The 14,812-nt window shown below is 45.9% G+C and overlaps 1 protein-coding gene and 2 pseudogenes across 3 annotated transcripts; all 3 read left to right on the forward strand.

The window, feature by feature from the left end:
• The first annotated feature begins 3,546 nt into the window (after nucleotides 1-3,546).
• Nucleotides 3,547-4,023, forward strand: LOC308571633 (histone H2B 7 pseudogene; annotated as a pseudogene). The gene has a single exon. The product of its transcript is annotated as a histone H2B 7 pseudogene (transcript).
• Nucleotides 4,024-7,492: 3,469 nt separating this feature from the next.
• LOC308572384 (histone H4) lies at nucleotides 7,493-8,078 on the forward strand. Its single transcript, XM_081168363.1, has one exon. It carries the CDS (start codon nucleotides 7,694-7,696, stop codon nucleotides 8,003-8,005), a length of 312 nt encoding a protein of 103 aa, XP_081024489.1. The 5' UTR covers nucleotides 7,493-7,693; the 3' UTR covers nucleotides 8,006-8,078.
• A 1,169-nt stretch (nucleotides 8,079-9,247) lies between these two features.
• Nucleotides 9,248-9,915, forward strand: LOC308572774 (histone H2B 7 pseudogene; annotated as a pseudogene). Its single transcript has one exon. The product of its transcript is annotated as a histone H2B 7 pseudogene (transcript).
• The last annotated feature ends 4,897 nt before the right edge of the window (nucleotides 9,916-14,812 follow it).

The following is a 14,812-nucleotide window of genomic DNA, read 5'->3' on the forward strand; positions in this document are numbered from 1 at the left end:
TATGGACGGTGCCAATCCTGAACGCATTGGATTTGTGACCATTATGCTCATTTGTCTTCAGTAAAGCTCTCTGCTGGATGAAATATCAATTTGCCTTTATAATATTTAAATACATCCTTATTGTTACCTTAACTCTTTGCTCATATGAGCTAATCAACTTCCCTCCCTCCCGCCTCATGGTTTTCATAATTCACTTCTATATCCTAGCATTTGTACCTCTTCCAATTTACATTTCACTTATTCCAATTATCACAAATTTTGAGTAAGTATAAAAAGGCAGTAATCATTGTTACAGATCTTTTCATAACAACCCTGCTAGTGTTGTTAATTGTTTACAATTATCCTTCAAATATTGTACAAATTTACTCCAGTGTTTTTGGAAAGCTCCATCACGCTGGTTTTTGATTCTCCCAATCAGCTCCGCCAATTCTGTATATAGTGTTAAGGTTTAGTCTTATTATAAGTTATTGTAAGTTTAAGTTAAGTCTGTTGTGCCAATCCTGAATACATCGGATTTGTGACCATTATGCTCATTTGCCTTCAGTAAAGCTCTCTGCTGGATGAAATATCAATTGCCTTTGGTCTACTTTTTGTTTTTTAAAAAAATAATGTTTATTAAAGTTTCACAAACAATAAAAAATTTCAAGATTTAAACATAAGGAAAACTTCAAGAATAAAAGCATACAAAAACAAAACATATAAAAAATACACAGTAACAAACCATTAGGAAAAGAAAGGAAAGAAGAAAAAAAAGAAAGAAGAGAAGAACCAAAAAACAGAACAGAGAATAAATTTATATTTTCATCTCTTATAGTTCATTCACTAGTTTCTTGACCTCCTCACACCTCCCATTTTGTATTCCAGTTCAAATATTAAATTCAGCAAATCCTTACCCTCTAGCATTTATCCTTTATCAATCCCCATTTACCTTTTCTTAAAAATCTTTTTACCAATACCACTTCTTTTCAATCAAACGCCATTTTAACATTCCTTAATTTTACAGTGCTTCTGCAAGTAGTCTTTAAATTTCTTCCAATCTTCTTCCACCGACTCTTCTCCCTGGTCACGAATTCTGCCAGTCATTTCTGCCAATTCCATGTAGTCCATCACTTTCATCTGCCATTCTTCCAGTGTGGGTAGCTCCTGGGTCTTCCAATACTTCGCAATGAGTAATCTTGCTGCTGTTGTTGCATACATAAAGAAAGTTCTATCCTTCTTTATCACCATTTAACACCAATTGGCCGACCATGCCCAGGAGAAAGGCCTCTGGTTTCTTCAGGAAGGTATATTTGAATACCTTTTTCATTTCATTATATATCATCTCCCAGAACGCCTTAATCCTTGGGCACGTCCATGCCTTTGGTCTACTTTTTGGGAATCCTGCAATGTGTTTAAGTTTTTGCTCTGCTAACGATACGCTGGAGTTCTCCTCTGGATCAATACTGAGCAGAATTTCAATGACATGAACCCTGAGCTTGGTGCAGAACTCAGCCTATAGGCCATAAGCTTTACTCAGCCCCATCAAAGAGCTGCTAACCACATCTGATCTAGCTGTGACAATGCCATCACTGAGGTCCAGCGCCGAGGGCCTTCTGGCGGTTCCCTCATTACGAGAAGCGAAGCTACAGGGAACCAGGCAGAGGGCCTTTTCGGTGGTGGCGCCCGCCCTGTGGAACGCCCTCCCATTGGATGTCAAGGTGATGGACAACTACCTGACATTCAGAAGACATCTTAAGGCGGCCCTATTCAGGGAAGCTTTTAATGTATGATATTTTAGTGTTTTTTGGTTTCTGTGGAAGCCGCCCAGAGTGGCTGGGGAAACCCAGCCAGATGGGCGGGGTACAAATAATAAATTATTATTATTATTATTACTATTATTATTATTATTATCTGTGTTCAAATAGATAGTGTAGATAGATAGCGTTCAGTTCAGCCTCGGTTGGTTAGAGCATGGGACTGATAATGCCAAGTTTGCAAGTTTGATTCCCATATGGGACAGCTGCATATCCCTGCATTGCAAGGGGTTGGACTAGGGTTATAACTCTACAATTATGTGATTTTCAAAGTAGCCAGAATGCAACAATGTGGAGGGGGGGCATGAGAAAGCACCCGCCCCCACCCCTGCAAATTCAAGAGCACAGTGCATGGCTTCTTGGTGTGTACACCATCAAAACAAATATGCAACATAAAGGCCAGGAAACCGTAATAGAAAAGCAGATTAAAAACCTGGATTATTAAATTAGAATGTAATAACAACAGTTCCTTGCCAGGGACCTAGGTGCGGGCCTGCCTCAACATTCTGCCTGCCCCCAAAGCTGACCACAGGAGTAAAGAGCAGAGCTCACCACATCCGTCCTTGCTGTGCTTTTGCCTGTTAACCAAAGCGCTTGAGAAAAAGACAGAGCAGCAGAGTGGGGCTGGAGGTGAGAAAGAGGAAGGATGCTGCCGGCTCAGAAAGGAGTCATGCAAACTTTAGAAGTTGATGGGGCCAAAGTGGCCTCTCTTAGCTCAGCATCCTCTTCTAAGAGTGGGCAAGTAGATGCTCTTCGTGGGAAGCAGCAGTAGAGCAGAAACTGAAACCCCAAGGAGCAGGATGAGACACTTAGTAGGATCATTGCCAGAACATCCTCCTCCATTGCAGATGCCACAATGGTAAACATCAAGCTAAGCCGGGTCCTGCTTTGGAAATCGCCTTATACCGAGTCAGACCACTGCCCCATTTAGCTCACAGATGAACGTGGGGTAAAACCTCCTCTTCCCCCAAAAAGTTGCCCCTTCCCGAGCCAGCCAGGAGTCGAACCTAGAATCTTCTGATCCGTAGTCAGACGCGTTATCCATTGCGCCACTGGCCCTTGGACGCGTGTTACTCTGGCTGGTTTGGCTGAAGACAGAGCTGACTTAACATATATTCAGCATCCTGACTTCCCTCGGCTGGGAGAACTAGGAGACAAAGAGGCGCAGGGCAGCCTCCCAATGTGTTTATCTTTCCCCTTTCCCAACCTATAAAGGCAAACAGCAGGAGGGGCTTGATTATTTTCCTGTTCATCATGATCAAATGCAGCAGCGTATAGCAAACGGCAGGCTCCAAAGAGCTCATTGTCTGGTTTGCATGCATCTAATCCGAAAAGGAAACAAAGCAGGGATACTGGTCGGTCCTCTGAGATCCCGTCGATCATCCTAAAAACTCATCGCTGTCAAGCGACGCCCAATGCGAATCCCATAAGGCGCGAGCAAAGCTTCAAAATTCCCGCGCGGCTTCTTATTTGCCTAGTTCGTTTCTCGGATTGTAAACGGGCACTTCTGATTGGATGGCGGGGGAAACTGAACCAATGAGAGCGAACTCTCGATTTAACCAATAGGAAATGGACTCCCTTTGGCGCTAAAGTGAAGGAGCCTTGGTTATCCAATGATAAACAAACGCTTCCATGCTATTTGCATACTACATTGCCGACCAATAGAAATTTGAGGGTTTGAGGTGCTAATTTGCATGAGACTCGTATAAATACAAGCGGCGGCGAAGAGCGCTTCATTTCTCTCTCGGCTGTTGCTGGAATCATTTCGAGATGCCTGAGCCTGCGAAGTCGGTTCCCGTGCCTAAGAAAGGGTCGAAGAAGGCCATCACCAAGACCCAGAAGAAGGGCGACAAGAAGCGCAAGAAGAGCAGGAAGGAGAGCTACTCCATCTATGTCTACAAGGTGCTCAAGCAGGTCCACCCAGACACGGGCATTTCTTCCAAGGCCATGAGCATCATGAACTCCTTCGTCAGTGACATCTTCGAGCGCATCGCTGCTGAGTCTTCCCGCCTTGCCCATTACAACAAGCGATCCACTATCACTTCCCGGGAGATCCAGACTGCTGTGCGCCTGCTGCTGCCCGGGGAGTTGGCCAAGCACGCCGTGTCTGAGGGCACCAAGGCCGTCACCAAGTACACCAGCTCCAAGTAAACTTGGGGGGGAAACTCCTCCACTTAAACCAAAAGGCTCTTTTAAGAGCCACACAAATTATTTTAAAAGATGAAATCACTACTGAGTTTTATTTCTTAGGGCTAACAACTTGTACCCAATATATCTACTACTATAATAATAATAATAATAATTTATTATTTATACCCCGCCCATCTGGCTGGGCCTCCCCAGCCACTCTGGGCGGCTTCCATAAAAACCAAAAATACAGTAAAATGTCATACGTTAAAAACTTCCCTGAACAGGGCTGCCTTAAGATGTCTCCTGAATGTCAGGTAGTTGTTTATCGCTTTGACATCTGCTGGAAGGGCGTTCCACAGGGCGGGCGCCACTACCGAGAAGGCCCTCTGCCTGGTTCCCTGTAGCTTTGCTTCTCGCAGTGAGGGAACCGCCAGAAGGCCCTCGGCGCTAGACCTCAGCGTCCGGGCAGACTGATGGGGGTGGAGACGCTCCTTCAGGTATACTGGACCGAGGCCGTTTAGGGCTTTAAAGGTCAGCACCAACACTTTGAATTGTGCTCGGAAACGTACTGGGAGCCAATGCAGGTCTTTCAAGACCGGTGTTATATGGTCTCGGCGGCCGCTCCCAGTCACCAGTCTAGCTGCCGCATTCTGGATTAGTTGTAGTTTCCGCGTCACCTTCAAAGGTAGCCCCACGTAGAGCGCATTGCAGTAGTCCAAGCGGGAGATAACCAGAGCATGCACCACTCTGGCGAGACAGTCCGCAGGCAGATAGGGTCTCAGCCTACGTACCAGATGGAGCTGGTAAACAGCTGCCCTGGACACAGATTTGACCTGTGCCTCCATGGACAGCTGTGAGTCCAAAATGACTCCCAGGCTGCGCACCTGGTCCTTCAGGGGCACAATTACCCCATTCAGGACCAGGGAATCCTCCACACCTGCCCGCCTTCTGTCCCCCAAAAACAGTACTTCTGTCTTGTCAGGATTCAACCTCAATCTGTTAGCCGCCATCCATCCTCCAACCGCCTCCAGACACTCACACAGGACCTTCACCGCCTTCACTGGTTCTGATTTAAAAGAGAGGTAGAGCTGGGTGTCATCCGCATACTGATGAACACCCAGCCCAAACCTCCTGATGATCTCTCCCAGCGGCTTCATATAGATGTTAAAAAGCATGGGGGAGAGGACAGAACCCTGAGGCACCCCACAAGTGAGGGCCCAAGGGTCTGAACACTCATCCCCCACCACCACTTTCTGAACACGGCCCAGGAGGAAGGAGCGGAACCACTGTATAACAGTGCCCCCAGCTCCCAGCCCCTCAAGACGGTCCAGAAGGATGCTATGGTCGATGGTATCAAACGCCAATCTGGCCACCACATTCAAAAGTAACAGTTTAAAATGTATTGAGAAATTGGTTCAACAGAGTTACTAAAATTTAAGGGGGGGGGGGCTTCATTGGTGTAATAAGAATTAAGAACTGTTTACCAATCCAGTACAGTGGTACCTCGGGTTACATATGCTTCAAGTTACATACGCTTCAGGTTACAGACTCCCCTAACCCATAAATAGTGCTTCAGGTTAAGAACTGCTTCAGGATGAGAACAGAAGTCGTGCTCCGGCGGCAGCAGGGGGCCCCATTAGCTAAAGTGGTGCTTCAGGTTAAGAACAGTTTCAGGTTAAACTCGGACCTCCAGAATGAATTAAGTACTTAACCATGATGTACCACTGTACAGGAAAAAGCAAGTTACTGTTTTTTGGGAGACAACATTGTTCTGTTTAATAACTGGTAACATATCAACCTACCACTAGTCCTTTGCATAAGCACACACATTGAATAGCTAAATACACATTTTCTAATTGGTAATTAACCATTTTCTTTTGTGCAGCTTCGGGATCTGATAATATAGTTCGTTTTATGTGGTTCTATGGTGTAATGTTTAGCACTCTGGACTCTGATTCCAGCGTTTTGAGTTCAAATCTCAATAGAACCTACAGCTTATTTTCCCCCTTGAGTCACAGTGAGTAAACGTTCGTTAAGAATTAACAAGTCCTATCACTTACCCAACTTTATACTTCTCTCATAAATGTTGCCTGGTTGCTTCGTTCCCCCACTCTGCACTTGGTATATTGATTCTGATTTCTGATCTGAGATTAGAAACTGAATCTGAATAGTAAAATATTGTATTGAATCTGAATAGTAAAATATTGGTATGTAGTTGTGTTCCTTTACAACCTTTTCAATAAAAGAAATATTGGATGCAGGCAAAGCAGCTTTGAGTTTCATCCAGTCTTTTCCCAGGTGACTATTTAGTGACTTTTTTTAGTGACTGTCTAATCAAGGCAAGAATACCTGTGAAATCCAAAAACTCATGTTTTGAAGGAAATCGACCCCCCCCCCCAATTTTCTCCCTATCTGGGGTTTGAACTCCTTTTCTGCTTCAGATTCCCCCAATTCTCTCCCGCAACAGCCTCCAAATATATTATCGGTCAATGCGTTCTGGTAACATGAAGATAGGTCACAGCTGCAGTTCTGATTCCTATTACCTAGGAGTCATTGTCTTCGTGTTTGGTAATCACTCGTGGCCGAGTTAGATTGTCTTCCACGAACATGGTCTTAACAGTGAGTCCATAAGTGACTGTGGAGGCCAATTCTGGATCCGCTTGCCCTTCCACAGTGGGGACGTTGGTTTCCGGGCAGGATTTGATCATGGTGTGGATTTGCCAAGTGTGCCTTCCTCTTAGCACATTTCTCCCTTGCGTCCTGAGTTCGAGTGTCTTCAAATCCCATGACACTTTTGGTAAAGACTGTGCTCCCATTGGAGCGCTTGCTGTCCAGTGTTTTCCAATTGTCGGTGTTTATGCTACATTTTTAAAAGATTTGCTTTGAGAGAGTCTTCAAACCTCTTTTGCTGACCACCAGTATTACGCTTTCTATTTTTAAGTACGGAATAGAGTTGTTGCTTTGGAATACGATAATCAGGCATCCAGACATGACCAGTCCAAGGAAGTTGTTGCAGAATCATTGCTTTGACACTGGTGATCTTTGCTTCTTCCAGTACAGTACACTGGCATTAGTTTGGCCTTCAAAGCAAGGTTTTTCCTGCTTCAACTTGTAGACTTTACAGATTGAGTTTTAAAAAATTAGTTCTAGAACACTTACCAGTTTTAGAATCTAAACCTTTGGCTAATTAAGCAATCTGTGTTGCGGCCTTTTAAACTGTGTCTGGGGGGGGGGGTTATTGTTTTTTTCACTACGTATTTTTGTATTGTAAACCGCCCTGTAATCCTGATGAAAGGTACAGTAGTATAGAAACTTAATAATATAATATTCAGCTTTTACCAAGGGGCGCTAAAGCTAAATTAACTCTGCTCTCTTCTCCATTCCCTTAGTTCACAGTTAAAATTAGCGGATAGATTTAAGTGAAGTGGAATTTCTGTCTCGTGCCGTGCTTTTTCCAGCCATTTATTTGTCAAAAAATAAATACAAATCACCGCAATTCGATTTCCAAGAATCTAGGAAGGGTGTTATCAAAAGCACCGAAGTTTTAATTCATGTACGCTGACAGAACAGTTTCTCTTCACTAGGAAAACGTCATTCGGCAGGTTGAATTGTATGAAGACCCGCGGCGTATTTTTACTGGTTGAGAGGCGTGGGTGGAGCAAACGTTGAAGTTTTCCCTCTGGTCGGATCCGATGATATAAAAGGACAACTGCAGAGGCTTACGCTACATTGGTTTCTCGTGAGGCTGTAACCGATTGTGATTTTGCAAGATGTCTGGTCGTGGCAAAGGTGGCAAGGGCTTGGGCAAAGGAGGTGCCAAAAGGCACAGGAAGGTTCTTCGTGATAACATCCAGGGAATCACTAAGCCCGCTATTCGCCGGCTGGCTCGCCGCGGAGGAGTGAAGCGTATTTCTGGGCTGATCTACGAGGAGACTCGAGGTGTCCTAAAGGTGTTCCTGGAGAACGTGATCCGCGATGCCGTAACTTACACCGAGCACGCGAAAAGGAAGACCGTGACTGCTATGGATGTGGTGTACGCCTTGAAGCGCCAAGGTCGTACTCTGTATGGATTTGGCGGCTAAATTCCTGATTTCGTATTCACACCACAAACGGCCCTTTTAAGGGCCACCACTTGCCCGTAAAAGAGCTGTTAAATGCGCAAAAATAGTTCTAGTTTTTAAAGGCTTTCTGCATCTGCACTAGTGAATTGGGAATTCTCGAGAGTTCGGCTTGACTTCATAGTAGAGCTGACTTAAGGGACGGAAACCTTGAAGTAAAAAGCTTTATCGTTCCTGTTGGGGTTTTTTTCAAGGTTACGAGCACCTAATGTAGCCTAGAAATATCACGGGTAGTTTAGATATTTGGTTTTCTTCGGTTGCACAATAACTTTGCCTTTTCAATATATATTTCCAGAGCGTTCATGGCGGGCGGGGATGTAGCTCAGTGGTAGAGCGCATGCTTTGCATGTATGAGGCCCCGGGTTCGATCCCCGGCATCTCCATTAAGCGTTTTGCACACGAAATTTTACATTTTGATTTTTAAAAATACGGTTGATTTCCTGATTAGATATCGTCCTATCCTACAGAAGATACCCACACCTGAAGATTTTCTTAATGTCTTCGATACTTTGTGAAAAAGGGCCATACTGAGTCCGTTTTCTTCATAGGGCAATTGCCAAAACTACGCAATGCACGTGATTGCCCGAATCCGATTTTCAATGGCGGGGGGAGATTTAAGGGAATCGGTTATCATGAGAACAAGTTGCAATCTGGTTTAGGAAAGTTTCATATCAAGAAGTGAGGTGGCAATTTTTTTTAGAAGTGCAACCTTGCTTGAAAAATTGGTCGGCACTTTTGTCCCTGAACCTTGAGAAACGAGAAGACGTGGGGAGCAGATTATCGCTGGCTGGGGGTTGGGAGAGAAACTACGGGGGAAATTAAAATAACAGCGCAGCAATCAAACGGTTTCCTACTGGAACTTGCAAGCCCCCATTTTGAATGCTAAAGAGTACAAGACAAAGCAACAGGACTTTCTTTTAAAAATAATTCGGCTAAGAAGTTGGCAATCATGTGAGTGCTCAGCAATTTTATTGCGAATTTACAGTACTATATTCCGTTTCTCAAAAGGAAATTTGGGGTTTGTCTGATTTTTCATGGGAACAGATAGTCTGAATCTAAAATTAACCCTTTTTGATCTAATGATTGTATTATCTTTTTAAAAAGGATTTCCCTGAAACGGTTTGCTCAATTTGGCCTGCGGCTTCGAATCGCTTTTTTGATTGGATAACAAGGTAAGCTTTCCAGTCAGCGACCAATACCATATTGAGCTTGTAATTCAAACTCTAGGGAGCGTAGTTCTTGAACCAATGGGAAACACGTATTTTCTGCCTATAGAAACGCAGTATTTGAAACAGTCTCCTGACCAGCCAATCAGAAAACAAGTGCTTCAAGCCCTTCATTTGCATGAAGCTGGCATAAAAGGCGTTTGTTTCTCTCTGCGCTAAAGAACTAGCGGCTGATTTTGAAAATGCCTGAGCCTGCGAAGTCGGTTCCCGTGCCTAAGAAGGGATCGAAGAAGGCCATCACCAAGACCCAGAAGAAGGGCGACAAGAAGCGCAAGAAGAGCAGGAAGGAGAGCTACTCCATCTATGTCTACAAGGTGCTCAAGCAGGTCCACCCAGACACGGGCATTTCTTCCAAGGCCATGAGCATCATGAACTCCTTCGTCAGTGACATCTTCGAGCGCATCGCGGCCGAGTCTTCCCGCCTGGCCCATTACAACAAGCGATCCACTATCACTTCCCGGGAGATCCAGACTGCTGTGCGCCTGCTGCTGCCTGGGGAGTTGGCCAAGCACGCCGTGTCTGAGGGCACCAAGGCCGTCACCAAGTACACCAGCTCCAAGTAAACTCTAAAAGCCAACACTCCACTGAAACCCAAAGGCTCTTTTAAGAGCCCTTCACCTTTTCTTTAGAAGAGCTGTACTTTCTTTTCACTTAGGAAAAAAAAAGTGCCAGATGCTTGCAGCAGATTCCAATGTAAAATTAACCCAAGCAATTTAAGGTTGGCGTATTGGATAACCACCACTAATAATAATAATTAATAATTTATTATACCCCGCCCATCTGGCTGAGTTTCCCCAGCCAGTCTGGGCGGCTCCCAATCAGTGTTAAAAACAGTGCACTGTTACATATTAAAAACTTCCCTGAACAGGGCTGCCTTCAGATGTCTTCTGAATGTCAGGTAATTATTTATCTCTTTGACATCTGATGGGAGGGCGTTCCACAGGGCGGGCGCCACTGCCGAGAAGGCCCTCTGTCTGGTTCCCTGTAGCCTCACTTCTCGCAATGAGGGAACCGCCAGAAGGCCCTCGGCGCTGGATCTCAGTGTCTGGGCTGAACGATGGGGGTGGAGACGCTCCTTCAGGTATACAGGACCGAGGCCGTTTAGGGCTTTAAAGGTCAACACCAGCACTTTGAATTGTGCTCGGAAACGTACTGGGAGCCAATGCAGATCTCTCAGAACCGGAGTTATGTGGTCCCGGCGGCCACTCCCAGTCACCAGTCTAGCTGCCGCATTCTGGATTAATTGCAGTTTCTGGGTCACCTTCAAAGGTAGCCCCACGTAGAGCGTGTGGCAGTAGTCCAAGCGTGAGATAACTAGACCATGCACCACTCTGGCCAGACAGTTCGCGGGCAGGTAGGGTCTTAGCCTGTGTACCAGGTGGAGCTGGTAGACAGCTGCCCTGGACACAGAGTTAACCTGCGCCTCCATGGACAGCTGTGAGTCCAAAATGACTCCCAGGCTGCGCACCTGGTCCTTCAGGGGCACAGTTACCCCATTCAAGACCAGGGAATCCCCCACACCAACCCGCTCCCTGTCCCCCAAAAACAGTACTTCTGTCTTGTCAGGATTCAACCTCAATCTGTTAGCCACCATCCATCCTCCAACCGCCTCCAGGCACTCACACAGGACCTTCACTGCCTTCACTGGTTCTGATTTAAAGGAGAGGTAGAGCTGGGTGTCATCTGCATACTGATGGACACCCAGTCCAAACCCCCTGATGATCTCTCCCAGCGGCTTCATATAGATATTAAAAAGCATGGGGGAGAGGACAGAACCCTGAGGCACCCCACAAGTGAGAGCCCAGGGGTCTGAACACTCATCCCCCACCACCACTTTCTGGACACGGCCCAGGAGGAAGGAGCGGAACCACTGTATGACAGTGCCCCCAGCTCCCAGCCCCTCTAGACGGTCCAGAAGAATATTATGGTCGATGGTGTCAAAGGCCGCTGAGAGAACCAGCAGAACTAGGAAACAGCTCTCACCTTTTTCCCTAGCCCGCCGGAGATCATCAACCAGCGTGACCAAGGCAGTTTCAGTCCCATGGTGAGGCCTGAATCCCGATTGGAAGGGATCCAAATGGTCCGTTTCCTCCAGGCGTGCTTGGAGTTGTTCAGCAACCACCCGCTCAATCACCTTGCCCAAGAATCAAAATAAAAAAATTCCTTCCTGTAGCACCTTAAAGACCAACTAGGTTAGTTCTTGGTATGAGCTTTCGTGTGCATGCACACTTCTTCAGATACACTGAAACAGAAGTTGCCAGATCCTTCTATATAGTGAGAAGGTGGGGAGGGGTATTACTCAGAAGGTTGGTGGGAATTCCCCACCCCACAGATCCCATCGCCCAGCCCTTCCCGGCTTGCTTTTATTAGCCAGGATGGGCAAGGATCAAGGAGACAGGTGGTCGGTTTCACTTGTCCAAGCAGCCTGTCCACATCCTCGGAGGTAACAGATTGGAATTGATCCCATGTAACAGGACCAGACAGAACTCTAGCACTCTCCCGCCCTGGCCCTGCTCCCACGGTGGAGTCTACCTCCTTCTGAATCTGAGCGATTTTATCTGCAAAAAACTTTGCAAAAGCCGTGCAGGAGATCTTGGGGTCCCTACCAGGCCCCGGTGGTACAGGTGGTTCTGATAGATTGCGAACCGCCTGGAAAAGTCTCCTGCTGCTGTTTTCTGCAGATGCAATGGAGGCGGCGAAGAAGGCCCTCTTCGCCATCGCCATTGCCACTTGGTAGGCTCGACGTTGAGCTCTAACCCGTGTCCGGTCTGATTCAGAATGAGTTTTCCGCCACCAGCGCTCTAGCCGTCTCAACGATTGTTTCATCACCCTCAGCTCCGGGGAAAACCACGGGGCTGTCCAGGCTCCATGCAATCGGAGAGGGCGCTTCGGAGCCAGACAGTCAATAGCCCTGGTTAACTCCGCATTCCAGCGTGCCACCAGGGAATCAGCTGAAAGGCCATCAACTTGGGATAAAGCATCCCCTACCACTTTCTGGAAGCCAACTGGATCCATTAAGTGGCGGGGGTGGACCATCCGAATCGGTCCCACCTCCCTGCAGAGGGGAAGGGTTGCGGAGAAGTCCAGTTGCACCAGGAAGTGATCTGACCATGGCACTTCTTTTGTTTCGCTTTTAGTTAGTGTCAGATCACCAACATCCATAGAGGTGAACACCAAGTCTAAGGCATGTCCACGGCTATGAGTTGGGCCAAACTTATTCAGGGACAGCCCCATGGAGGCCATGCTTTCCACGAAGTCCCGAGCGGCCCCTTGTAAGGTTGTGTCGGCATGGATGTTAAAATCCCCCAGGACAACCAAGCTAGGTGTCTCCAGGAGCATATCCGCCACGACCTGAAGCAGATCGGGCAGGGAATCCTTGGTGCAGCGGGGAGGTCGGTACACCAGTAGGAATCCTGTACTGCCCCTATTGCCCAACTTCCAGAGCATGCACTCAGAAAACTGGGTCTTCCCAATAGGACGCCTGGTGCAGACTAATGACTTCCTAAAAATCACTGCAACCCCCCCTCCCCGCCCACATGACCTGGGTTGCTGTGCGTAAGAGAAACCTGGTGGGCAAGCAGCGGCAAGGACAGGCCCATCTGCTTCATCCAACCAGGTCTCTGTCACACATGCCAGGTCAAATCCTCCATCCACAATCAGGTCGTAGATGGCAGTGGTTTTATTCATCATTGACCTGGCATTGCACAGCAGCACCTTCAGGTCATGTGGGTTTCCCTTGCTGATTACTGTATCCTTCTGGTCAGGACCAGACCTGGAGGCAGGGATAGTTCTCAAACAACGACTAAACCTGTCTCCTCGGTAATGACATGGTCTGGTCTTAGCATAACTCCTCCTCCTGCCTGTGATCACTGGGATCGGGTGTCCCAATACATCCCCCCCTATGGAACCTGCCCCCAGTGGCGTAGCGTGGGGGGTGCAGGGGGGACCGGCCGCACCGGGCGCAACATCTGGGGGTTAGGGTTAGGGGGCGCAAATCCACGGGTTAGGGGGCGCAAATTACTTGCCTTGCCCCGGGTGCTGACAACCCACGCTACGCCACTGCCTGCCCCACCCAATCTATTGGCTGAGGCCCACTCCCAGGCAGCAATGACCCTTCCCCTTAAAAAGCAAAATACAAACTATATAATAATTTAACATAATAATAATAATAATAAAACAAAACAGAACAAAACAAAACAAAGCAAGAAACAATAGCGCTGACTAAATGCTTATCCCACCCCAAGCAAAAATAAAATAATGAAATAATATATTATAAAAAACAACAACCACCATTTAAGGTGCTGCAAATTAAAAACAATTAAAACATTTAAAACCATTTTGTCCATTGCTGCCGGTAGCTGCTCAGGCCTCTAAACTGCAGTGGTAGTGCAGGCCCCGCCCCCTAGGCCGGATGGAGTTGGCAGGAGAGGGAGCGGTCTTCCCAGCACTCACACAAGCAGCATATGCTTCAATTTGCTATTAAATCAAGAAATAAACCAAGCTATTGCAGTTTCCTACCTAGTTGTAGCTGATATTACAGTGTTTCACAAAGACGCAGCATTCTTTCCAGTATGCTGTTGAAATCCAAAGTTGTGAACTGTATACCAGGTGTTTTAAGCATGAAACAGCAAAGCTGGATTTTTAAACTGCAGGTTAGATCAGCTGTAATATATATATTTTAGCGGCATGAATCAAATGTGTAGGACCCTTTTGATACAAGTACCGTAGAAAGTTCTAGGTTAAGGGAAGCAATTAGAACGAGGCAGGGCACTGTTCCTTTACGGAAGTGGCTGCAAAAATTTCCCATAGATAGGCCAAGCTTTCTACCCTGTTGGTCCTATACATAGACCCACTGAAAGTATATGAAGATCAAATATGGGCCTGCTGTAGGAAGACACAGGAGTTACCCACACTGGAAGAATGGCAGATGAAAGTGATGGACTACATGGAATTGGCAGAAATGACTGGCAGAATTCGTGACCAGGGAGAAGAGTCTGTGGAGGAAGATTGGAAGAAATTTAAGGACTATAAGCAGAAGCACTGTAAAATTAAGGATGTCTGATGGAAAATAAGTGGTATTGGTAAAAAGACTTTTAAGAAAATGTAAATAGGGATTGATAATTGGAAAATTGATATTTATAATAGGTTAATATCTTGAGTGAGGATAAATGTTAAAGGGTAAGGATTTGCTGAATTTAATATCTGAACTGGAATACAAAATGGGAGGTGTGAGGAGGTCAAGAAACTAGTGAATGGACTATAAGATTTGAAAATACTAATCTATTTTCTGTTTTGTCTTTTGGTTTTATTTTTTTTTCTTCCCTCTCTTTAACTGTCTTCTATTGTGTATTTTTTATGTTTTGTTTTTGTATTTTTATATTTTTGTAGTTTTCTCTTATGTTTAAATTTTGGAATTTTTTATTGTTTGTGAAACCTTAATAAACATTATTATAAAAAACAAACATGGGCCTGCCGTAGGTATTTATTTTAAGCAGCGTCTCAAGGTTGAAAAGACTCCTAAAGCAGCGAAGTGGTCAAAAATATT

This window comes from Podarcis bocagei (genome assembly GCF_964188305.1).
Source record: "Podarcis bocagei genome assembly, chromosome: 13".
Taxonomy (NCBI): Eukaryota; Metazoa; Chordata; class Lepidosauria; order Squamata; family Lacertidae; genus Podarcis; species Podarcis bocagei.